Consider the following 26,536-nt stretch of genomic DNA (forward strand, 5'->3'; position numbering starts at 1 on the left):
ACACACATGCATGTACATTCATGTACATCATTTAGGGGAAAAGATGAAACATGATAAGTAATTGGAAACTTACCAAGAAATTTGGTTGTATGCATTAGCTATATTTTTCTTTCATCAGTGGCCGGAGCTAAATGACAGGTCGTGTTCAGAAAACAATTGTTACTTCATGGGGCGCCTGGGTGGCGCAGCGGTTAAGCGTCTGCCTTTGGCTCAGGGCGTGATCCCAGCGTTGTGGGATCAAGCCCCACGTCAGGCTCTTCCACTATGAGACTGCTTCTTCCTCTCCCACTCCCCCTGCTTGTGTTCCCTCTCTCGCTGGCTGTCTCTATCTCTGTCGAATAAATAAATAAAATCTTTAAAAAAAAAAAAAAAGAAAACAATTGTTACTTCATGAATACTCTCATTCTCTAGCCTCTCTTACCACACTGCTGTTTCAGTTATTGTCTTAGTGCATCAGAGTAGATAACATTAGATAAACCACACCCAGAGGGGTATGGATGAGAGGGATGCACTCTGGATGGGATTTTAGCATAATGGGGTTCCAATTTTAGCTCTGCCACTGAGTGAAAACAATACAAGGACAAGCTACTTACCGTTCTTCATGCATAGTTTCTACATCTATCCAATAAGAGGGCTGGACTACATACTCTCTGAACTCCATTCTTGCTCTGGAGTTTTTTTGTTTTGTCTGGTTGAATAGAGCCAAAACATAATTTGGACAATCTCAAAGAAAACCCATGTCTGCAGAGATAATTTCATTTTGAAACAAATCTAATGTCGACTTACTTCATCAATTACTTATTTGGACTTTAAAAAAGAAAATACTCAGGGCGCCTGGGTGGCTCAGTTGGTTAAGCATCTGTCTTCGGCTCAGGTCACGATCTCTGGGTTCTGGGATCAAGCTCTGAGTCTGCCTCCCTGCTCTGCGGGGAGTCTGCTTCTCCCTCTCCCTCAGCCCCTCCCTGCTGCTTATATTCTCTCATTCTCTCTCACTCTCAAAATAAATAAATAAAATCTTAAAAAAAAAAAAAAAGAAAAAGAAAAGACTCAAGTTGCTATCCTGACTGCCCTAGCTAGGTCAGACTTACCCTATTACATGCTTTTATAGAACCATTCAACTTCCTTACATATCTCCCACCACAGTTTGTAGTTACACTATTATCTTTATGATCATCTTGTTAATGCTTGCGCGCGCACACACACACACACACACCGCCAGTACTGTAGCCACGTGAGAGCAAGGAATGAATGGATTGTATTCACCATCAAATTCCCAGCACTAGGGCCCAGAATAGGTGGCTAATACATATGCACTGAATCAATCAATAAGTTAATCAATGAATGATTCACTAGATTAGTTTAGTGCAATAGAAATATGTTTTAATTATATGAAGTAAAAGAAAATTATGATATTTAAAACATGATTTAGTCTGCACAAATTAGGAAGCTTTTCCTAAATGATACCAAACACAGGTTGCAGATTTGAGCTGAAAGTTTTCCAACAGAAACCTAGGGGTTTTAATTTTTAGTACTCAGTGGTAATTTCTTTTACATAAATGATCTTCAGTTAATTGATATGAGCCACAAGCATCAGTTGCATTTATGTATTTCTTATCTAGAACAATTTCTAGGGGCACCTGGGTGGCTCAGTTGGTGGAGCATCTGACCCTTGATTTTGGCTCAGGTCATGATTTCAGGGTCATGAGATCCAGCCCCCGGTCGGGCTCCCCACTCAGTATGGAGTCTGCTTGTCCCTCTCCCTCTGTTCCTCCCCCTCTTTGCTGTCTCTCTCGATCTCACTCTCAAATGAATAAATAAATAAAATCTTTTTTAAAAAGATAAAACAATTTCTAGGCAAACTAATGAATTAAAGTTATAAGAGCAAATCAATGGGAACTACGCTGAACATAAAACTTATAACAAAAATAACTATTTCCTCATGTGACAAAATGGAAATAGATTTTTATTTTAGATGCAAATATTTCTTCAGCTGATGATTTGATTATTTGGAAATGCCTGAAGTCCTACCTTGTATTTGAATGAGAGCTGAAGAAATCTGAAACCTTAATTATTGAAGTCTACTCTTTCTAAAAATAAGTTGCATTTCTAGATGGTTGACTTAGTGCTTGGTCTTTTGGTCAGATATGTCAATAAAATATTGGACGGACTACCTTTTGCCTTATTCTTTCCTGTGTTCATGGAGATGATTTTAAATGCCAGCTTAATGCTTGCCTTTATGTCCAATTTATTATTCATGTTTTAGAAGCCCATCTGAAATCATTCCTTTTAAACATGTCCATTAATTCAGAACATCAACTTCGAAAGATTATTTCTTCAGTCCAAGATAATGTTTTTTTAGGTGAATGGAGAATCATAGATGCCATTTAAAACTTAGAGCTAATACAAAATGGTAAAAAAAAAAAAAAAGCAATATAGCCTGTTGTTAGGTATCTGAAATTGAAATAGATGCCTGAGGTGTAAGGAAGACTTTTTCTTTTCAAGCAAATGAATCATCCAATTCAGCTTAAGCAAGTAAAAAGCACAATTCATGGAACTGTTTGCCTTGTATATAGCAAATATATGCTTAGGCTTTGGGGGGAAATGTTTTCATATGGCTTGACACTGAAAAACATTTTCATTAAGAACAGAAAAACGTCAGAATGCACTATTAGTTGATGCCATTCTTTATTTTGTCAGGTTCAAGCATTTTAGATTTTTATTTTTATATTCTCAGTCTAGACATGTATGTTATGGTTTTAAATTATTTCAATCCAATGTTCAGGATGTAGAGACACACTGAGCTTAGTGATTTCTGTGACGGCCAACATGGCACCACCTACTGAGGTTAGAACTTTTTACTTCAGAACGGAATTGACCATTTATTTTAGCCAAAAGGAAGACACTGACTTTGCATATGAACAAAGTTAATTTTCCTTTTGCTTAACAGGAATTCATTTTCAAAATATTCATTGGCTATTTAGAGATATTTTGTTTTGGTTTTGGATTTTTTTTTTCTGTTTATGGAAAAGGTTTTTGAAGCAAAACAAACTAGATTTCAAGTAACATAACATCTTCAGATTGGATCAAGGATGGTCACTCCATTTGAAGGAAAAAATATGATTTTAATATCTTTCGTCCGATTTCCCTATATCATTTTGGTGTATTAAATGGTCATCATGTACCCACACCCTTAGAAGCCCAGTCATGGGGTAAGGACTCAAGGGCAGGAAATGTGAAGCTACCTGGGTTTAACTCTGAGGATCCCGCAGCTTGTGTGAAGTTAGAGCAGCATTGACAGTGCAGGTGTGTTGACTGTGATGAGTTAATTATTGTTAAGCTTATACATGCTTCAGATGAAAGGAAAATCCATGCTCACACTACTCACATTCAGGGAAGTACAGATTTTGAAGCTGTCAATTTTCCACTTTTGAGACTATGAAGAATTCTAGGACCCATCCAGACACCCACCAATCCACCATTATTTTTATTTTTGTCCCCAGATACTATCCTTAGATAAAATGCCAAAAAAAAAAAAAAAGAGGAAAAAAGGAGGTGCTGTAGCTCATGTTTCTCTATAGGTGAAGCAACAATAGGAACTTACTGAAATAACGAAGTACATTATAAAATCTTATATATTTCAGTTTTAGAATGAACCAGCTCCTTTTCTATTGACTATGTTTACTTTTGTGCTACCCTTGTGAGTTTTACTTTTGTTTTGAAATTTTTCTACAACAGTTGCTGTTGACTTGATATATTAAACAGAGATAGAGGATGAGATGTTGGAACTGGTAATTGAATTTCAACATAAAATTTACAAAGCATTCTGGGCATCTTATTTTGTATGTTCAATAAGACATATTTTGTGAACTTTCATCTTAATCATCAAACTGCCTTGTGCCTTGAGCTCTTTGGGGCCCAGATTTTCTGTACCATTGTTAAGGAGATTGGTGGACAGAATCAATAACATCTAACTAGCGCATGAAAGTTGAAACTAGGGCCATTTCCTGAATAAATGTTTGGGTTTTCTGGTTTAAACTGGAAACTTTTAAGGTCTCATCTCTATATACTCTTGTGAGTTGACTCGTCAACACCTAGAACAGTGACTGACATGCAGTAAAATTTGGTTTAAAAGGATTGAATGAAAACTATGGCATCACTAGCCAAAAGGATCCAAGAGTGTTAGTTAATGTTACCATGGCTTGATCAATTAGAGGATATATCGATTACCCTGTGAGGGACAGTGCCCTCAAAATCACATCTGTTTGCTGCCGTGCTCATTTCCAAAAGGGAAAAATCCTTTGCTGGCTACCCAGGTTTATGTTTGAACAGATAGATAAGAAGACAGGGGTTTACCAGACTTCAGCCCCATAATCAAGTCTCATTTATTATAATGAATAGAAAAAACCTTTCTTGTAGATAGTTGAAGCTCCAACTGAGAGAGGGCTGTGGTCTTGTATATTAGATAAGAAAATGTGGCTAAAAATGGGCACCTTTGCAACCTAGATGAGTTGTTTGGTCCCAAAGCAGTATGCTAGAATCTCAGTTTATAGCCTCTATGTACCTACAGAGGTACATAGTAACTAGAAGACTCCAACTCCATTCTAGATTCAAGTTTTTTGAGATTAGCAACATGAGGGAGATTCTAAGAAATGCAAAAAGAGTGATAGAAACTCTCTTCTCTACCACGGCCTTGACTACTTCCCCACCTCCCTTATGGCTTCCAATAAGGAAAGAAGAATGACGCCTAGCCAACGCAAGTTGGGGGAACAAACATTGAAAACCCAGTGGCAAGCCAATCCATTTACAAGTGAAAAGTTCAGCTGAGGGCAAGGAGGATTTTCAGTATACAGAATTCCAAGTAATTCATTTAAGTGGAACAACTTAAATTCGTAGGGCTCTTTGCAATTTTCAAGGGTGTTCACAGTCATGATTGTATCTGAGCTTTCCCACTGACTCTGAGGTGGAGTGATATATTTCCATCTCACACACTGCACCGACAGAGCCAGTCATTTGCAGGCATGGCTCAAGTGGAGTTGGTTTCAAGAAATACTTTTTCAAAGTCGGGGGGAAGCTTCATTCTGGACATAATGTAGCAGTGTAGAAACATGATATGGATGGTGTTGTCTTCTTTAGGCTGCCTGTTAGTGCTAAAACCAGGTTCAGAATCAAGGATTCATAATTCTCAAGTCAATCTTACTGATTTTGGTTTTTTGCCACGCACTTCCGCTAGATATGATAGTATGATATAGCTAAGAAAAATAGATGAGCATTATGGACCTTCTTTATCTGTCATCAGAAAATAGTAATGTAGAGTGTTTAAAAATGGCAAGTATTTTATGAGCAATGATTTTATATTTATGTTAAACAGCTTACTTCAGTAGGATATCAAGAAAGGTTTCTGTTTGTTTTTTAAATATCAACCCTAAAATGGAATGGAATACCAGGAATAAGACCTGTTATAAAATACATCTTATTATTAGTAGCTAAGAAAGCCACACATTTGAAGATATTTTCAAATGATTTCCACTTAATGACTTCCAGTGGGACATGAGTTCCTAAAAAATTAGCAGCATTATTCTTTAGGTTCTTTTCCTGCTGATATGAGCTTTTAGTTGAAAAGTATTCATTAATTCTTTCACTTGAAAATAGCGCTGTCCCTGTGAACTTCCCTGTCAGACTATTCCACCGTGAAGAAGAAGGTTCTTCCCTGGCCTTGTATCTTTCCGGGGGGCAGGGCTGGTGAAACTGATGAACAGCAGGCCCTCAAGTCATCACAGACAATGCCCATCACTAGCACAGCAGTCTCATTCACCACCAACTGCCCCTTGTAAGTTCCTTTTCAAAGTTGAACGTGGGTTGTTTGAAAGAAAAATTTCCATTCTACAGTGGTGAGGATATATGGGATTTTTAGAACTATACTTCTTGCCTGGAGCAGAGAAACTGAGACACCTAGCATTCACGTTATTTGACAACTTTTGGTTAATCGATGGATCAGTTAATTGATGTGTCAGTTATATATAAAATATATTTTGTTGTCTCTAGGGCAGTTTTGATATTTTAATATAGTAGTTATTTAATTTCGAAGTATCATGTTATCTGTTTCCAAAGACACTGTGCAGTCAAGTTCAAAATTCAGCTGTAAGCAAATGCACTGATAGAAGGCAGGTTGCAGTGCATGCTGGTCACTTCACTCCCTAAATGACACTGCTTCTTCATTATTTCACAGAAGTACCGCTGATGGAAAGACCCAGGAGAGCAGCACCTGTATAAAAACATGCAGTTAATGCAGTTGTAGGAGTGACTATAGAATTTTGGAAGTTAATTGAGATTCCAGAAACACACTCACACACACACACACACACACATCAGACCCTCTTTTCTGAATTTTCAACAACTCCACATCCCTAGCAGAAGTCTCCCCCCACCTCTCTGGCCAGTGTCTCTCCTTCTGTTCCAGCCTGAATCAATCTTACAACAATGTTCAAAGTCTTATCCCTGAAGACCTCCTCTCAGATAACCCAGGACTGGTCTGTCATGAGGGAGCATTTTATTTCACCTTATTGGGGGGGCATTTTTATAGCATGCCCCCCGATACATTTATACATTAAAAGATTTTAATTAAGGAAAAAGTGTAGCAATTGTTCTTTTAGGACCACATTTTCAAACCCTTCCCTAAAATTCAACCAGACACTGTCGCTAACGCTCATCTTTCATATAGCACATTCTATGTTCATTGACTCTTAGAGTCACTAGCTAGTGAATTAATGACTTAATTACGGCTAGAGTGAGCACCAGCCCTAAGGAACGGCAGCATTATTGTCACTAGTCACCTTGCCATGCCCCACCTCTGTGTGTGCTAAGCGCAGACTCAGGCAGGCAGGCAGAGCATTTACATGGCCACATAGTCACATGCATATGTGATTGAAATTTTTGAAAAAAATATGTTATTTCAAATTTCTCTGTATCTGTACAAGTTCTTCTGATGTCGCTATCTGAATTCTAAAACAACCCAGAGGAAACTCACCTGGATGGCTAACATTCCCTGACTAATTCCATTGCTACTGCCCGCTGGAGCTATCTCTGCAAGGATCGAAACTTCCATTTCTCATCTGACACCTTAGCCTCCAGCCACTATTCTAGCCTCACACCATTCTCGAGGGCTTCCCTCCAGTTCTGGTGGGAGCTCAGCTCCTGCATCCTTTATATCTTCCTTGGCAACAGAGAGGAGATTCCCTGAGTCAAACTGGGAGAAGAATGCGTAAGGTAGCAAGCTTGTGTTGACCCTTCTAGAAGCAGAGCTCCTTCCCCTCCGCTAGCACTGCCTAATATCTTCCTGCTTCCTTCAGAAGAAGCTATTAATTCCAGGAAAAAGGTGATGATGCAAAGATCTTAGAAGTATTTAATGAGAAATAGTCAAAATAATCTTTGACCATGATAAGAGAACAATAGTATTCAGAATGAGGGTGGGAATACTCTGTTATACTCTACACCCAAGTTAGAAAATTACATTATTTCTCTTTTGGATGAAGTATAAACAAATGCAGTGTTCAGAAGAGATTGACAAAATAAGAATGTTCCAAACTGCATTATATAAGGGAAGTAAATGGGATGTTTCAGATGGAGAAAGGGAGATCCAGATGGAGGGGCAGTCCTAGTTATTTCCAAATATTTAAATGAATGTCACGTGGAAGAGGAATAGACTTGTTCTGGATGAACCTAAGAAAGACCAGTGGGTGGTCAGAAAGAATCTTCTAATAGTGGGAGTAGTCCAAAGATGTCTGACTCAGGAGGCTGTGAGAATTTCAAGTCCCTGAAACATATGGCAGAGTTGAGCCCTTGAAAGTGAGGCTGTAATGCAATAATTCGACAACAGTGTTCTATGGAACATTAGATCCACCAGATGTCCATTGGCGGTTTATGGGAAGAAATAAAAAGGGTGTGTGTGTGTGTGTACGTCACCGGGTTGGCAGTTGTGGGACTGTCCTTGGGTCAAATAAGTTTGAAAACAGGGGGAAAATATTTTTAACTTATTTCAATAACATCTCAGTGTTTTTAATATGATAATATGCCTAATATGTTACTATGTGTATTGTGAACATCAAAGAGGCTTCAACGTTACCTAAATATATTTGACCAAAGGAATATTTATTTGTCTTAGGAATATCATTCAATACCTCATGAAGTATTGTCCCATGGAACTCAGTTTAAAAAAACATTTTATAACATAATATAATAAAAAAAATTAAAAAAATAAAAAAACATTTTATAGAGAATGTGGTCACTGTTTATAAATGTCTTAAGGACATTTTCAAAACTGATACCCTCTGTCACTTTTCTAAATGTGGCAAGGAGAAAATATGCAAGGAAGAGGGAAAATGTATTAACAAATGATATACATATATGACACCTATATGGCTCAGTAATATTTGTTGTATATTATTAAGTTTCTAGGAATTTTCCGTGGTGTCAAAGAATGCTAAAGTGGATAATTTAAAAAGTGTCAGGTAACATGATTGCGCAAAGATATAATGAACAGATAACACAACGGAAAAAACTCTTCTCAGGCTAATTGACCTAAAATTTTCACTCTTTTGGTGCTATTAAGACTCTGAGGGATGCCTGGGTGGCTCAATTGGTTAAGCCTCTGACTCTTGATTTTGGCTCAAGTCATCATCTGAGGGTCCTGAGATCAAGCCCCTCCGAGGGCTCCATGCTCAGCAGGGAATCTGAGGATTCTCTCCCTCCCTCTCCCTCTGTTCCTACCACCCAACCCTCCTCCCTGCTCCATTCTTGCCCACTCAGGTGTGTTCTCTCTCTCTCTCTCTCAAATAAATAAATAAATAAATCTTTTTTTTTTTTAAAAAGACTCTTAGTAAGACCACTGTCAGGAGGAAATTACAGAATTAATAGCATAATGGATATTATTCCCTTGCAGAACAGATGACATATTCCTCTCCCCCTTGGACCTACAGTTGTCACTGATTAAGTAGAAAAGGCCAAGGCAATCACCCCTGATAATTATGCATGATTACATGGACCTACAGACACATGAACACATTAGCACCTGGGATATTATGATCAAATTAAATTCTGTGTGTGTTCATTCTACCTGTTAGCATTTTCTCTAAGGAAAGTGAGATTTCTGAATTTGGCCTTTTTTTTTTAATTGAACATTTGATTTGGATGCTCTAACCACATTTGTCTTTGAAAGAATGTGTCGGGGATGCGGAGTTGCACAAAGTACTCTTGACAAAAGGCTGTGATGATGTAATAAATACCCCCACCCAGCTTCTGCTGAGCACTTTGGATTGGAAAAGTCTTNAATTGAACATTTGATTTGGATGCTCTAACCACATTTGTCTTTGAAAGAATGTGTCAGGGATGCGGAGTTGCACAAAGTACTCTTCACAAAAGGCTGTGATGATGTAATAAATACCCCCACCCAGCTTCTGCTGAGCACTTTGGATTGGAAAAGTCTTCCATTAGAGGGACCATGACAAACATTTTCTTTAGAAGCAGGTTTAGATTTTCTGAGCCTGATATATTATTCATAGCATAATGGCATCCAGAGGAAAATTCTAACAGATGATTGAAGTGAGACTATGTGGTAACTATTTCTAAGTGGTCTGATTTGTGTGGCTTTTCTGCTTTACCAGAAGTAGAGGTCCCTGTGTGACTCTGCACTTGCACGGCCCTCAGCATAAATGGAGTTTTCCTCAGGTGATCCCCTCCCACCCTTCCACCAAAAAACTCCCCTCAAACCAGCCTAAGACCCACCCTCTTTGTATTTTGGAAAAGGAAATGTAGTTTTAATTTCTCTGTCTCATTAAGGTTCCCAAAGACCACTCTTGATTGCTACTTGGGCTGAAAGAGAAAGCCTACTGATCACAGAATTTCCGCCATCTAAACTAGGAACTTGTTGGTTGGGTTTCCCAAGAAATACACTCTGAGGTGCTGAGATTTGTGTGCAGAAATTTTGTTCTGGAGCTCCCTTGGGACCCATGCCTATGGGAGAGTGAAGGAAACAGGATTAGGCAAAGGGAGAAGCTAAGCTATTCTCAATAAAGGCCTCAGCCAAACCCACAGAAGCTCTGGAGCTGGAATGAACTTTCAGAATTGTCCCACTTTGAGGCAAGTACCTCTATATACCCCTCCTCAAAGACCAGTCACTGGATTCAAGTTGTCCCCAGAGAGGATGTATCACCCTGAGTGAGGTGGCTTTCTTTACTTGGGGGCAGTTCTTGGACAGAAACTCAGCTGAGAGCAGCTGGGAGAAGGACTGCCCTCAATCTGGAAGGGGGGTGTGGGCACTCTTCACAGCAGTCACCCTACATTCATGCATAGAGAAACTTTTTCAGTCACTTGCCTTAAAGTAACCTAAAACTAGGAAAAATGAAAAAATTAAGGTAACTAACATTTATTCATTGTCTACTATGTATGTATTGGGCACTTTAAGCATTAACACTAAAAATGGAGTAGTAGCTAACATATACGGAGTTCTTATCTCTCACGTATTATGTTAAATTTTATATGCATTTTATTCCATTCAATCTTCACATTAGTTTCCTCTTCATATTTTGTTTTATGAGCAAGGAAACTAGAGCTAGAAAAGTTTTAGTGACTTGCCTAAAGTAACACAAGCATAAGTGAGAGTGCGGGATGTGAATTCAGAGTCTGCTCCCAAGTCTTCACTCTTCACTCCTGTGCTCTAGCACCTGTCCATATCGTGTTGTTTTATCTTATTCTGGCAAAAAACGCTATGAGGCATGTACCATTATTATCCCCGCCTGACAATGAAGAAACTTCACATTGGGAAGGTAACATAACCTTTCTTGAGGTCACACTTCATTAATAAGTCTACTATGGCTTTGCCTGATTCTAAAGCTTTTGCTCTTTCTACTGCCCCTGTATCGATTGTAGGCAGTCCATTAAAACTCGATAAATAATCACTTAACTTATGAGTCCTTAGAGAGTAGTTTTTATTTAGCCTCATGAATTTATAAGAGTCCATGGAATGTTTCCATTGGAATTAGCGNGTATGTCAAGAAAGAGGCCAGCAGCTACTTCTTGAGGCCAAAAGAAGCTTCATGGACATCTCCATTTGTTTCCATGCAAGGCTATTCAAGGCAATTACGCAATTTCTATTTGTAGCAGTTCAGGTAATTCCAGAATGAGTTCCATCATTAAGGCAAAGACCATGTTCGACCCATCCCTGTAGCTGTCCCAACAACTGTCACGTGATAAGTACTCAATAACCATTTATTGACGGTAGGAGGGAAACTATGAAGGTGATGGAGACCTGTGGTTCCCAGGATTTCACCTTGAAGGACTTTTTTACCACATTTTGCCCTCACAGAGCCCGTCTCCTCTTAATGTATATTTGATAAGTAATAACTTATCTCCCCGTTGTTATAATTAAGCGCATACAGAATTCCACTAGGACTTCCAATAAACAATAGGTACTCATTGCTAAAACTGAATTGATAAAATGATCCTGCCTGGCACTCAGGAAAAGTGGCATGTCCGTTCACTTGTGCCACCACAGTTCATGGGTGACTGATTTCTGTCGCAGGCTTACATTACAACCTCTAATATCCCTAGTCCAGGACCCCCCAAGTCGGGAATCATTGAGAGCCAAGGGATCAACCTGGAGAGTCCTTGAGCTGTTCGTTCCAAGCAAAAGCAGAAATGTCAAATTTACTTTCAGCGCAAGTTCAACCACAGCTCTTTCTTAGCAAACGTTAATCGTTCCAAAGAGCAGAAAGGCAGGGCAGATGCCCGCAGATAGAAACTGTATTGAATAAAGCAAATTGCTTCTGAACTTGGAGTAGCATACTCCCCGAACGGGGCTGTGAGTGAGGGGCTGTTTGGTGTGGAGGAACAAACGAAGCGAGCACACTTGACCCCACCCAGACGCGCTCAGGCACTTGAGACCCCACCCTCGAAAGAAAACCCACCCTGTGCCTCCAGGCAATCTCAACCTCAGTAGAGCGAACGTCTTTGTGTTTAGAGTTTGCCGTGCTTTCTTGCTTGCCTGCTCCCTTAGAACATTTGCAGACGGAGAGTCCCTGCTCAGGGCAGCTGTCCCGCTCACCTTAGTGCTCCTGGCAGGGTTATGGCTTATGCTGAAACACGGGCGGGGAGCAAATGCTGAAACACGGGCGGAGAGCAAATGTTGAACCTGCAGACACGGTACGGTTATGAACTCTAAACACCATTCTTCTTGTAGTTGCTATGGTCTTATTCTAATTGAAAATGGATTTTTAACAGATTTCTTCCACACCACAGTAAAAAGGGCTCCCATTGCCAGCATCAAAGGAAACGAACGGCGTCCTTTGATTTGACTGCATTGCTTTTTGCTAAACAAACACAAAAATAAACTAAACAACCTGCCAGGCACGGGAAGGAGATGAAATAGCTTTCGTGTATTCCTGGGGACTTGGACTGTGAGGGTGACAAGAAGATTGGTCGATGTCCTGCACGATATGCCTGGTGTGACACAGCAGCTCTCGTGTCCTCCCGCGGCTCCCAGAACGTGTCTGCCGTCACGGTAGAAGCAACCCTGGACCTCACATGTGAATAGTACCCTCATAGATACCATCACTTTGCGTGGGGGTGTGTCTACCTCCCAGGGCTGTTATCCCCGATTGTATGATTAGGGAAAATGGGGACGCAGAGGGTTTGCACAATTTGTGCAAGATTATAAATAAAACACATTTTTATAGTCNTAGAAGCAACCCTGGACCTCACATGTGAATAGTACCCTCATAGATACCATCACTTTGCGTGGGGGTGTGTCTACCTCCCAGGGCTGTTATCCCCGATTGTATGATTAGGGAAAATGGGGACGCAGAGGGTTTGCACAATTTGTGCAAGATTATAAATAAAACACATTTTTATAGTCGGGACCAGAGCTGAAATTTCTCTTTTAACACCAATCCAGTTTGTTTGTTTTCTCGTTGCTTGTTTGTTCCTTAGTTTGTTTTTAATAAATCCCTTTCCCCTCCTAGACCGCAAGGACCAGGAGAGCAAGGGCTGCGTCTGTTCTCGAGCCCCACTGGGTCCTCAGCACACAGAACAGTTCGTAGCTCATGAGAGGTGCTTTATAAATATGTTGAACAGACGTTGTTATCAAGCTACAAATGGAGCTTAAGCAGAGAATCCGGGAAAGTCAAAGAGAGAGGGATTTCTTCCTTTCTCTGCCACGGAGGGAAAAATGCAGACCAGCTATGTGTGTGGTTGTGCCTTTAATTACTTTCTGTTTCACACATAATAGTTGCAGGAATTTCATTCCCAAAGTGTATAGTGCAGGTTATAGGAAGACGTGAAAAAGCTTCAGTCTCCCACGTAGGAGAGCTCAGGTCCTCTAAAACCTCTGGAGTGCTTGTGAGGGCATTTGTTTCACAGATAATTCATATGACTTCATGCTTTCTCTGCGCTCAATTTTAGGGGAAAAATATTTTTTTAAAAAATGAGCTATTTTCATCAGACGTAAATCAGATATGCTGCTTCCTGAACAGAAACAGCTTTAGGAAAAAAAAAAAAAAAGATAAGCCTTGTGTTTTAGGAAGTTAGGATTGATGAGATAAACCATCTGTCTGCCTGAGGTTATTTTGAAGCCCCTTCCAGGGTTTAAACCTACAGATGGAAAGGCCCTGCCTTTTATTACTGTGTGCTTTGGTGAGTGAAATGCCAACATTTTCCACAAGGGCCTCTTTGTATTTTGTCATTCTCTTCCTTACATTTTTCAAGTGCAATTTCTAAGCTTTCAGAAATGACCAGACTAACTGGAAATCACATTTTAAAATATGTCAGACTCGATTTTAGTTAGTTGGTCTGGGTGACTCAGTTGCTCAGGGAGAGAAAGACCTATGATCATAATTGTAAACTTTGCTGATCCACAAAAAATCAGGAGCGACTGGGTCTGGGACAGGCAGTAACAAGGCTCTGACATTTTCATCTGTAATCTTTATCTCCAAGGGCATCAGACAGTTGTGGAAAAATTAATGAACTGAATTTGGAGATTCTATTTCATTCAGTAAAAGAAATATGTCATTGTTTAAATGAAATATGTTCAATTAAATTCACTGAAAGATGCAAATGTTTTATTATCATTCATTCATAACTGCAAAAAAGCACGGTTCAGAGAGGTTAGAGAAGTAGCATATATAAAATGCATTTGTGGTCAAGGTATTGTGTACACACACACACACACACACACTTGAATGTGACTTTGACATGGATTCCTAATAAATTTGAATCTAATTAAATGATAAATAATTATAATTAATAATGAAAACGAATCCAAAATTGATAGTAAATAAAGAAAGCTGATTAAGTTTAATTCTGATAAGCTTTATTCTTCTGAAGATAACGGTCACTGCTGTCTTTATGACACAGAGGCTCCTGACTCTGTGTATAATGCAGGGAAAGTCATTTTGCAAATTGACTGGTCAAGTTAATTAAAAAAGAAAAAAAAAGACCTCACTTTCATTTAATAAAATAGCAGTGAATTCACAAACTGAAATCTGTGGCGGTAGCTACCGTGAGAAAAACGGGGCAGTCTTTTCACGAATTACAGAATTCTGTTCCTGCATACGTCTCTGTTGGAAAAGTGACGTAGGGGCACCTGGGTGGCTCGGTAGGTTGAGACTGAGGATTCGACTCTTGATTTTGGCTCAGGTCATGATCTCATGGGTTGTGGGTGGAGCCCCAGGCAGGCTGCAAGCTCCTCGGGGAGTCTCGCTTTTCTTCCCCCTCTCCCTCTGTCCCTCCACACACACTCTCTCTCTCTAAAATAAATAAATCTTTTAAAAAATTTTTTAAATAAAATCTGTTTATTTACTCAGTAAATATTTATTGGATACTCCGTCTGTGCCAGGCACTGCGCTAAGCACTGGGGATACAATAGTGGGAAAGCAAGACAGCCTTTGTCCTCAAAGTGACTGCAGTCCAGCTAGGGTGACAGATAGATATTGATCACACGTATAATGACAATTCTCACCAGTGTTTTGAAGTGGTGACGTTTAAACTATCACATGAAAGATGAGGGAGTTGGCAAGTGAAGGGGCATAAAAGATAAGTCATTCTGGCTAAAAAACAAGCAAACAACATTTACAGAGTTCCCTGAGCAAATAGGCCAGTCGAGGTAAGCAAGCCTGAGGATGTGGCTAGAATTCATCGAGGGGAAGAGTGACCAGAGACGGAACCGGAGAAGCCACGGGGGGCCGTTGTCCAATACCCCAAAGGCCAGTGAAGGATTTTTACCTTTGTGCTAAGAGCACAGGGAAGTGATGGAAGCATTCTAAGTAGGAGTCAGACATGAGTTAGAAAGTCAAGGTCAGCACACTGAGAGTTACTGAACTTGGCACTTTCAACTCCTAAGTCTTTTCCTTTAAGTCTTTTCAAAACCAGTTCTCAAAGCCAGCACATCAGAAGACCTCTGGCTCCTCTCTTTCCCCGCCCGTTGTTCTTTGGAGGGAGGGTTTCTGATCCCTGCAGATGTGCCTGTTTCTCTCCTAAGAAGCCTGCAGTCTGTTTGAAGATGCCTTTCCTCAGGCCCAGGAGAGTTCCACTGCCCAGGGAAGGGCTTTGAGGCTGCACACACCAGGTTTGGGTTGTGAGCCTGCCTGCTTTTTCGCTACCATCATTTATTTAGCAGCTCTGAGGGGAGATGCGGATCAGATGTTTCCCCCTACTGTGTTCCTGGAAACAGAGCCCTTCCAAGAACATTTCCCTAAGAGCCTCATCACCAGTCCTGCCCTCGTTCCTTCTGTCTTTGATTGGATTTGTGCAACTTGGAAAGACATCCCACAGGCTCATTTTTACATCACAACTCTATTACGGCTGGGTGCTGCTCTCAGAATTTCCTGCTGCCTTCCTTCTTAGAGAGTCTGGAGGTGGAAGCAGGGCATCACACAGCTGTCACTCAGAGGATGCTCAATACAGTCCCACTCAGATAGAGCTGGACACTCATCTTAGCACTTTACACACACTACTTTAATCCTTGCTATTGTGCCCATTTTCTAGATGGTGAAACTGAGGCTTAGAGTGTTAACTAACTTGCTTACAATAAATACTGGTGCTGAGACTTGAGTAGAAACAGCTTGGCTCCAGATTTGACTCTAGTGCTATGATTTTATTTAAATTTTTATTTATCTTGAAGTGATTCTCCTGGTTATCAGGGTGGTCTTGTGACTAAACAGTCTAAATCTACACTATAAACCCAGCATCTAATGAAAAAGAGAGATTAAGAAAAAAGGTGGCATTTATAAGACAACCTTGCACTGTTTATATAGTCATGTCTTTCTGTACCATAAATAAATAGTAAAATATTAATACACAGATTCAAAGGAAATTCAATACTCTCTTCAGAATATATAACTTTGCTATGAAATATTTTCCTTCATAATACTAGTGAATGTTATTCAAATTTCCACTAGCAACTTTTTGTCTGCATGGTGGAAATAATATGAATGAATGAATGAATGAATGAATGAATGAATGAATGAATGTTAGGATCTCATAACAGTCTGAGAACAGTCTGAGAACTTTCAAAGGGAGACAATGTGTTCTTTATTTATATGTGACAAGAATACAAGTTTCGGTGTGATTAGATGGCAGACTTTGTATGAAATTAATAGATTCTTCCTCACATGGGAAAATCAAAGAACTCTTCTTTAATTGGACAAAATTAATGACAAACATTTGAGTGCACACAGAGTGAAGCTCAGACTCCACAGGCCGTCAAAGGAGGCTCTTAACAATCTGGCCAAACACCTTCCTGTCCCTCCCTTGCAGGTGTGTAATACAGGTGTTCCCTTCTGTCCCCACACCTCCATGGCCCCTACTCTCCAGTCACCTTGTCTTTCCTAATCGCGTCATCTTTCATGCCCAAATGCTTCTTCCTAAATCACTGTGTTTAGGTCTGGTTGACATATAAAAAGCTGTGCATATTAATGTATACAAGTCGATGAGTTTAGGGATAAGTACATACCCATGAAACCATCACCATCAAGGCCACAAACATATCCATTACCTCTCAAAGTTTGCTTCTGCCCCCTTTATTACTGTTATTATTTTTGTATGTGTGTGTAGTAAAGAACACTTAACATAGGACCTACCCTCTTAGCAAATCTTAGTATACAGTATGGGAGGAGGACATTATGCTTAGTGAAATAAGCCAGACAGAGAAAGACAAATAATGGATCGTCTCACTTACGTATGGAAATGCAAATAGTCAAACTCATAGAAGCAGAGGATAGAATAGTTACTAGGAGCTGGGGAGAAGGAGGAGGAATGGAAAAAGTGAGGGTTAAATGGTACAAAGTTTCAGTTTCGCAGGATAAGTAAATTCTGGAGATCTAGCAGACAGCCCCTATGCTTTTGCATGTACTGTTCCCTTTTCTTGAAATGCCTTCCTTCTTTATCTAATGAGTCATGACCAAGTTCAGATGTCACCTGTTTTGTGATGTATTCTTTAAATTCCTCCTTAATTTCTCCTAAGAGACATAAATTATTTCATCTCACATGCTCCCACAGATTCCTATGCCCATGACCGTTGTACCATATTGTATTGTTACAGTTGGTTCACATCCATTCTGCTTGTTAGCCTTTGTGACATCTGAGACCAAGATTTCTAGTTCAACATTTAAATTCAACAGATGTGTTGTTTTTCTTTTCCGTTTTCAGGGACTGTGTTAAGTACAGAGTATATATCGGTGACTGTGACATGATTTTTGTTCTTAGAAAAGTGTGCAGGCACTGACAGAAATAGGCATGGAAATGGATCGAGTCAATGCCATGTGCGATGCACAGTCAGGCAACTGTACTTCAGGAGCGTAAAGTGTAAGGAAAAGAAAGGGTTCTTCACCCAGCCTTGGATGGGAGGGATCGAGATAATGTCTGAGCCAAACCTTGGAGGGCAAGCAGAAATTAGACCAAGAAAGGTACTGAAGAAAGAATGGTATTGCATAGAAAGGAAAGGCCTGAAAAAATACTGAGCGTGTTGTTAGGGGAAAGTACAAGCCTCTCAGTATTCCTGGAGAACAAATTAGCACATAGGAAGTAGTCACGAATGAGGCCTGAGAGGGATCTGTGTGGTAGATGGTGTGAGGGAGGCAGGGACAGACTCGTCTACACTGCTGAGAGCTAGGTGTATCTTGTAGGAGAGAGAAGACTTTATGACTGTTTCTGTAGAGGAATAAAGCATTCAGATGAAAAAGGTTGTCCTGACTGTAATGTAGAAAAAGCACAAAATGGGGGCACCTGGGTGGCTCAGTTGTTAAGCGTCTGCCTTTGGCTCAGGGCGTGATCCCGGCGTTCTGGGATCGAGCCCCACATCAGGCTCTTCCGCTGGGATCCTGCTTCTTCCTCTCCCACCCCCCCCCCCCCCCCCCCCCCCGCTTGTGTTACCTCTCTCGCTGGCTGTCTCTATCTCTGTGAAATAAATAAATAAAATCTTTAAAAAAAAAAAGAAAAAGAAAAGAAAAAGCACAAAATGGAGTGTGTGGGCAAGGCTATGGCAACATTTCTCCAAGAGAGAAGAAGACGGTTTGAACTCCAAGGTGGCTCTAGGGAGCCGCCAGTACAATACCATCCTCCACAGGTGTGCAATACCTTTGTTGAATGAATGAATGAATGATTTAAAAAGCTAACTTAACTAGCTTATACCACGGAAATTGTTACATCGAAACAATAGTTTATTACCACAAGAGCAGGGTTTTCAATTCACTCTACTCAACTAAATGGCAACAAAACTTGGCAATTAGCTATAAAGTTGCATTGTCAATATTGATATGGCACCCAAAGTGGCAAAACTTCATTCTTAGGAGGGCAAATAAAAAATTTACTCCTTTTGTATATAAAACACAGCTATATAAACAGTATACAGCAGAAACACAGATTATCTGTGGTATATCATGGACCAGGAGGGATAGCAGGAAAAAAAATTTTTTTTAAGGCTCCATAGGGGGGCAGTGATGAAAATGGGTTAAGAAATGGCCCCTAAAAATTATTATAACTTCAGTAGCATCAGCCAGTTTTAATCCAGGATATTGACTCTTTTTGTTCAACATAGTTCTACTTAAGACCATCTGCGTATTTGAGATTCAACCTGGCATTTTTGCTTGCTTTGTCTCTGGTATCATACTGACTTTAGGAAAGTATATCTGAACAGAAAAATAGAAATAGTGCCACGACTCAGAGAAATGGCATTTTAAATGTAAAACTCATTTTTCATCTAAGGCCCGCAAGCTATTCCTAAAGGATGTCTCATCGATCTTCGGAGCAATCCATTTTATGGGGAAACAGAGCAGAGCACTCCTATGTTCTAACGTCTCCCTATGGAGATGATAATTAGTTGCTCTAAATTCAGGCCCAGGAATCTTAATCTTAGAGTACCAGAAGGCATCCGAGGAGCTGTTTCTGTGGTGGTCATTGTTCTAAGATGGAAACTGGTTGCTCTGGACCCTCCAGTGACCTAGTACCTCAAGGAATCTGATAAACCAGCTACCCAGTTAAGGTCGATGCAGAGTCAATGCCACGTCCTACCTCCCACCCTTTCTTCCCAGGAAATGCCCAATTCTGATGCTTGGTCCACAGAGAGTCTGCCTTTCCTAAAATGCCAAGGTGATAACTGCATTCACAACACAGATATATCATCTGCCGCAAGACCAGAAGGAAAAGTAATGGAATTCAAACCCGAGCGGCTACACACATGTCGCCCCAGCGTCTGTCTTTCTAATGACCTTGAACACGCTGAGGGATCCACATTTTTCATAGTAAGGTAGAATTATCTTCTGAAACTGTTGCTGTGAAGACCAAGTCTCTCCACCTTCCAGTCAATTCTCTGAATGCATTGGGGCTTTTAGATCCATGTTATGCTCTTTTAGAAGCGACTGGATGCTCCTCTCTCTGTGTCTAATGGGAAAATGTATATGCTGAAAAACGTGGATCAGAATTTTTAAGGGATGACCCACCAGATTAATGTAGTCCAAGGCAGTAGAGCCAGTTCTGCCTGGATGGCTTGAGTTTGTTAAGACTAGATTTGCTTTCTGACATCTGGAGAAATGCACATGTATTACATCCCACACTTTGGCTTCACAAACCAAAAGGGGCATGGCTTCCTTTTTGTGCTGATTTTCATTATAATTACATGCTCCTGATTTTCCTTTTACTTCTATGCCTACTTCTCTTTTTCTTTTCTTGAATCAAGTTTTCCACCCAACCCTTACATTTCACATTTTCTTGTCTCCTTCTATAAAATCAGATAATCTTATCCACTCTCATAGATTTAACTATGCTATGTGACGGCTCTTGACAGCTCTGTGTCCTGAATATCAGATCCACCCTTACTTACCAACTGAGATCTCAATTCATGTGTCCCAAAGCCACCTCAAAGTCAATGTCTCAGACCAAACTTAGCATGTCCACTGGAAAGCCTTCTCCTGTCTTTCCAAGATTAGCAAGTGATGTCCACCTGCCAGAATACTGCTAACAATCTAGGCATCCATCCAGGGCCTCTTTCTCCCTCTCCTTCTCCATCCCACCCACACTAACCAAACATCATTTTATCTCCTCAGCCATTTCAAAGATCTCGATTGCTGCTGGTACAACGCCAGCTACCACTGTCTCTGTCTGGATGACTTTGACAGCCCTCTAATTGTTACTTCTGTCCCTACTACAGTTCTGTCCCATTTACTGGCCCATACTGCAGACAAGCCACTCTGTCCAAATCACAAATGTAAGCATACGATTTCCCTAGTTAACAGCTGACAGTTCTACATGTTGAAGCCCTCTTTCATCTGGTTCTTATCTCTTATCTCTCCAACATAAGACTTCCTTAAATTTAATGATGTCACTGCTCTGAGATTCCTACCCACCGCCTCATTCTCTCTCCCCAACCTCTCCTCTCTCCTTCCCTCTCCATCTTACCCAGGCATTCAAAGTCTGCATCGATTTCCTCACACTTTCTTTGTTGTGGCACCGTCAGCTTTCAGGGCTGCTTGTGTATCCATTTCCCTCGTAAACTTCCCTTCCTGACCCTGGGAGTCAGAGTCAGTGTCGCTTCCGTATGCTTCAGAGGACACGGCACAGTGTCATTAGCATCACCTGCGTCTCCCTGCCCACATGCCCTGCTACTAGGCACACACCATACTGTCAGAAAGCGAGGACGCGGCATTTCCTACACGTGACATGCACTGCGTCGTCCGTCGTCCTCCATCACCTGTTCACGCCTTGACCTGGCTCATCTTCCTGATCCTCAACAGTCAGGGAGCAGGCTTCTGGAAAGTTTCCCTGACTTCTCAGGCCAAACTCAGTGGCTGTCCTGTATGCTTTCATGGTAGTGAGTCATCTTTTTTTTTTTAAGATTTATTTATTTATCTTAGAGATAGTGAGCTCAAGCAGGAGGAGCAGAGGGAGAGGGAGACAGAGAATCTCAAGTAGGCTCCATGCTCAGTGCAGAGCCCAGTGCGGAGCTCGATCGCACAGCCCCAAGATCTCTACCTGCTCACTCCTAATCCTTTTCTGTCCCCATTTTATAGCACTTACTCCCTCCTATCAAATGATATCATTTATTTATGATTATTATTTAGTATTTGTCCCTCTTTGTCCAATCTGATTGTATGATGTTAAATTTTTTTCTTTATCCACTTGCCTGCCGCCAAATCACGTACTCTTTGGCTGCAGGGGTTTTGTCATTGCATCTGTTTAGGTATCCAGCACATTTCCTGAAAACAGCCGGCTCGTAATAAGTGTTTGTTAAGTGCGTGTATTCATCTCTGACCTTACCACCCCATAGCTTTGCAGGGTTTGCAATCACACCATGCCAAACTAGAATGTGAGTGCAAGAGTGTCGTTTTCAGAGGGGAGGGGGGTGGGGGAATGGGATAGACTGGTGATGGGTGGTAAGGAGGGCACGTATTGCATGGTGCACTGGGTGTTATACGCAACTAATGGAGCATCGAACTTTACATCGGAATCCGGGGATGTACTGTATGGTGACTAACATAATATAATAAAAAATCATTTAAATTAAAAACTAAATAAATAAATATTTTTATTGGAAAAAAAAAAAGAGTGTCATTTTCTTAGTGAAAAAGCTGCACTGTAAACTCTCACACATCTGAGAGCTCCAAAGATGAAAATTCCAACACGGACCGCTGTGGTGAATGCTTCTCCTGCAGAGTCCCTTCAGAGGTTAAAAATTTACCATTGTCCATTTGGCTTTTTTCTCTATCCTGTGTCTCTAACTGGGGGATTTATTTCGATATGTTAGAAAACTAAAGGAAAGCCTGGGTATCCTAAACTTGAAAAACAGTATCTTGCCTTCTGTGACTTCTCTTTTTCTTTCCTTTCTCAGAGCTCTTCCTGCCATGATGCAGTGGGTCCGCACTCAGAAGCCAGGAGAGAGTGGCATCAATATTGTCACTGCTGATTTTGTAGAACTTGGTGATTTCATCAGCACTGTCATAAAGCTCAACTATGTCTTTGAGGAGGGAGAAGCCAACACTTGATAGGACCATTTGGAGCACCCACGAGTAAGATAGAGAAGACTCATTGTATTAGGCATATTATCTCTAAACACTCCGATCTTCCTATTCCACTGGGTCTCTGAGGGGATTAGGCTGGTAGTGGGTGGGAAACGGGGGAAACCATTTCTTCAGTGATTATTATCGTACTGCATTACTATAAATATTTCATTTCCCATTTGATGAGCAAAATCTGCTTCTAGTGTTAGGGATAAAAAAAGACCAGTGAATTTTGTTTTTCAGATTTAGTCTTTGCAATGTGTAACTCATGAGTGTTTACTTGATTGCGTTTCTGACTTCAGCCTAGGGCTCCTACACTGATTCCTCTAACTGAACCTTTCCACTCCCTCTCTTGCTTGCTCTTTTTAATCAGATGCCGTATGGGACTCAAAATAATAGAATGCCCAACATAACGTGTATTACATTGTCGTACTGAAATTTGTTTTTGTGAGACTTGGTATAATATAATATTCTGTAGTCATCTGCAATTGATGGATCATTGCTAACTTTTGGTCATAGAAAATATGCATCAAGTCAGTTTCCCTGCATCAGTAATATTGGAGGACGTAATCAGTAATTTTTGTGTTATATGAAAATAACAGTGTTTCACAGTACTTCTATTTAAGGCAGCTATAAATATAGTGTAAAAATTTTTTTGGAAGAACAATTAGTGCCAACTCTGTAGTGAAAGGTGGGGGAGGGGGAAGAGATAGATGCCATTTTAATTCAGGAATCTCTTAAACAATATCGCCCTGCAAATGCCCAGTAAATGAAAAATAATGACAAATGTGTTAAAATCGGGAAACTCTGAAAAGAACTCTTACAAAAATCTCCCCTAACAATTCTCTTGATTAAAAAAAAAAGATAGAGGGGCGCCTGGGTGGCTCAGTCATTGAGTGTCTGCCTTCGGCTCAGGGTGTGATCCTGGAGTTCTGGGATCGAACCCCACATCGGGCTCCTCCACTGGGAGCCTGCTTCTTCCTCTCCCACTCCCCCTGCCTGTGTTCCCTCTCTCACTGGCTGTCTCTCTCTCTAATAAATAAATAAAATCTTTAAAAAAAAAAAAAAGAAAAGGAAGAAGAAATAAATAAAAGATTGTGCAAGCTTTCCTATAAGATTGGGATCTCCAAATATGTAATTCTAAATCCCAGATTTTGAGGAACATATTTTGAGAAGCTTCAATTCAAATTTTTACCTGAAGTTGAGGAAAGAGGAAAGATGGCAGAAAGAATTAGAGTTTTTGAAACAATGTCCATAAAATCTCAAAGATCCATGAAATGTCTATAGGGGATTCTTAAATACACGTGATCTGGGCAGATGCACTGAAGATTAACACTGACCCATCATTTCTGGATTCTGTCCTACCCCAGGATCGAGACTGGGGCAGAAGCAAAAGTTTCACGGAACCTTTCAGTGTCCCAAGATTTGATAGTCCAGGTCCATGGCGAAGAAAAATGATAACAGGACTTTGAGCCTCGCTTCCTCCATGATGTCTTTGTGATATTTGGCAACTCTAAGATAATTTTAAAAGAGCACGATAACCCTCAACCATGTGCCTCACAGGAATATTGTGAGGCACTTCTAAAAATCTACAAATTGCTGACATTCTTATAATTATGAATTATTTTATCTTCATGTTTAGAAATAATTGCACCTCAGTAGTTCCCTGGGAAAATGCGGTCCCTGCAAAGTAGGGCCATAGAAAAATAAAAGCATGCCCTCAGTTTTTAATTAATTTAAACATAGGACACGTGGTTTAATCTCTTAGACCTAGGCAAGGGGGTTGATTGTGTCAAGATTATGAATAATCAAGAGCTGGTTACAAGATTATAAATACTCATTGTCAAAAAATAGTACTTATAAGCAGCTGCAGGGAAGCAAGAGAAATTGTTTATATTGAAGAGAATGTTNTGTTTATACTGAAGAGAATGTTTATGCAGAGTGTGTAGGTCTGCTCAGTAGACCTGGTAACATGCATATACACGCAACAGTTCCGCAGTCCAGTTGTGTGTCTATGTCTCGCTACGCACAGCATGCCGACGTCCACCCACTCCTGCTAGTGGACAGATACAAATGCGCACAGACCCACACAGACATGGGCAGACACAGCCACAGTTCTTTTCAAGCATAAACATTGATGATATGAAATAATTTAATTTTGAGACTGAAACCCTTAACAAGGTATGAAAAGAGTGATAAGACCTTTGAAAGTAGAGTGGCTGACCATATTCAAATATTTTTGTAAAAATATTCTAGCTGGGGACTTAATTATTTACAAATACAGTTTTCTTTCCACCTTCCCTCCCCTTGTNATAAGACCTTTGAAAGTAGAGTGGCTGACCATATTCAAATATTTTTGTAAAAATATTCTAGCTGGGGACTTATTTACAAATACAGTTTTCTTTCCACCTTCCCTCCCCTTGCAGTTTATTGTCTTTTTAGCTCTTTCATCTGCTCTTAATGTGCAATTGAATATGAATCATTTTTAAAGGACTACGGATTATTGAAATTTTCATCCTGTAAATTTGCTTTGTGAGCAGATTTTCTCTCTGATGATTCACGATTCATCCCTCGGGAGGATCTTCAGCCAAGCACACTTGCAATGACACAGGATTTAACTTATAAATAGGACAGAAAACAAATCTTTCAACATATTAATGAAGAATGAATAGAATATAGAGGTAACTATGTTGTATTTTCTTGAACTTAGATGCTTTCTTATAATGTTTGCTTACAATTAGCTTTGTCATATTTGTCATTTGGGTGCTGGAAAAAACAAACATGCAGAAGCTTTAGACTAATTGTGCAGTTTTTTAACTGGAGAACGCTTGTTATTGCTATTAATGATATGCACACAGAAACCTTGTTTGACAAAAAGTACTTTCAAGTCAGTGCTATGGTTTCCATGTGGACATACAGTCCCTATGTAACAGGCACCAAGAGTAAATGGACTTGCCTTAATTTCTAAAGGAGGGAACAGGTAGAAGTGAACTGTGGGTCCTCCAGCTAGAGGGACAGTCACCAGGATGGAGTCCTTGGAAAAGAGAATGGAGAGAAGGCGACTTTGGCTGTCTTCTGTCCATTGACTCTGCCCTGGAGCACATTTAGGGAGCAGGCTGTGGGCCTTCAATAAAAAGTGCGGGTGAGGACTAGTATTATGCAATCAGAGCTTACCCTCAGCCTCTGCTCCTTTGTCTTAGCGGGGCGTTGTCTTTCCAGAGAGCTAGGAGCACAAGGGCTACAAATAGGCCCCAAGATAGTAGGCGGTAAGTCTTGGTGCACTTTTTTTTTTGCTTTCTTTTTTCTTTTTTGCTTTTTCTTGAGACTATGTCACAAGTTCTGCAAGGCAAAAAACAGAAACAAAATCCAACTTTTACCCAATCTGCAGCAGGAAATCAAAGGAGTGGGTAGGATGAGGGAAAATATGCAAAGAATATCATTTTTTGGTTTGCTTTCCCGTCTGTAATTTTGAAGGACCAAAATGGTGAGCACTCCTGCCATTATCATTTATGTCTCCCTTATTTCTACACGATCGTGTGAGTGCAGAGAATGAGGAGGCATCTTTTCAAAGCCTTAGGATATTCTATGTGATGACCTCAATATTCACTTTCAGCCATACTGGGAAAACTCACTTTACATGGAGCGCCGCCTCACAGGGAATGTACTAGAGCACGTAGTGTTTGGCATATATGCACCTGTATGTGTACACACATGCAAACACACACACACACGCACACACACCGGATGCACATCTCACACACACATTATTCAAGTTAAAACTGCACTCTAATCACTCAACTTGATTTATTGCCATTTTAACTCTTAAAATCAATATTTCCTACATTCATGGGCATAAACATAACTCAGATATTTAAATATTTAAGAGGAGAAAGAAATCACTGAAAACCAGTGAAAAATGAGACCATCATACATAAGAAATGCCCAGTATAATAGTCTAAATACATCAATTACACTTCAAGCTGGAGAAGTGAAAATGGACTTGA

The 26,536-nt window shown here is 40.3% G+C and overlaps 1 protein-coding gene across 1 annotated transcript in view; it reads left to right on the forward strand.

The window, feature by feature from the left end:
• Positions 1-26,273, forward strand: part of PLCXD3 (phosphatidylinositol specific phospholipase C X domain containing 3) — a 174,207-nt gene extending 147,934 nt beyond the window's left edge. Inside the window, exons 3-4 of the mRNA XM_034656965.1 lie at positions 22,364-22,541; positions 25,073-26,273. Of these exons, the coding sequence (XP_034512856.1) occupies positions 22,364-22,517 (154 nt within the window). The 3' untranslated portion in view covers positions 22,518-22,541; positions 25,073-26,273. The remainder of the gene's footprint in view (positions 1-22,363; positions 22,542-25,072) is intronic.
• The last annotated feature ends 263 nt before the right edge of the window (positions 26,274-26,536 follow it).

This window comes from Ailuropoda melanoleuca, chromosome 3, assembly GCF_002007445.2.
Source record: "Ailuropoda melanoleuca isolate Jingjing chromosome 3, ASM200744v2, whole genome shotgun sequence".
Lineage (NCBI taxonomy): Eukaryota > Metazoa > Chordata > Mammalia > Carnivora > Ursidae > Ailuropoda > Ailuropoda melanoleuca.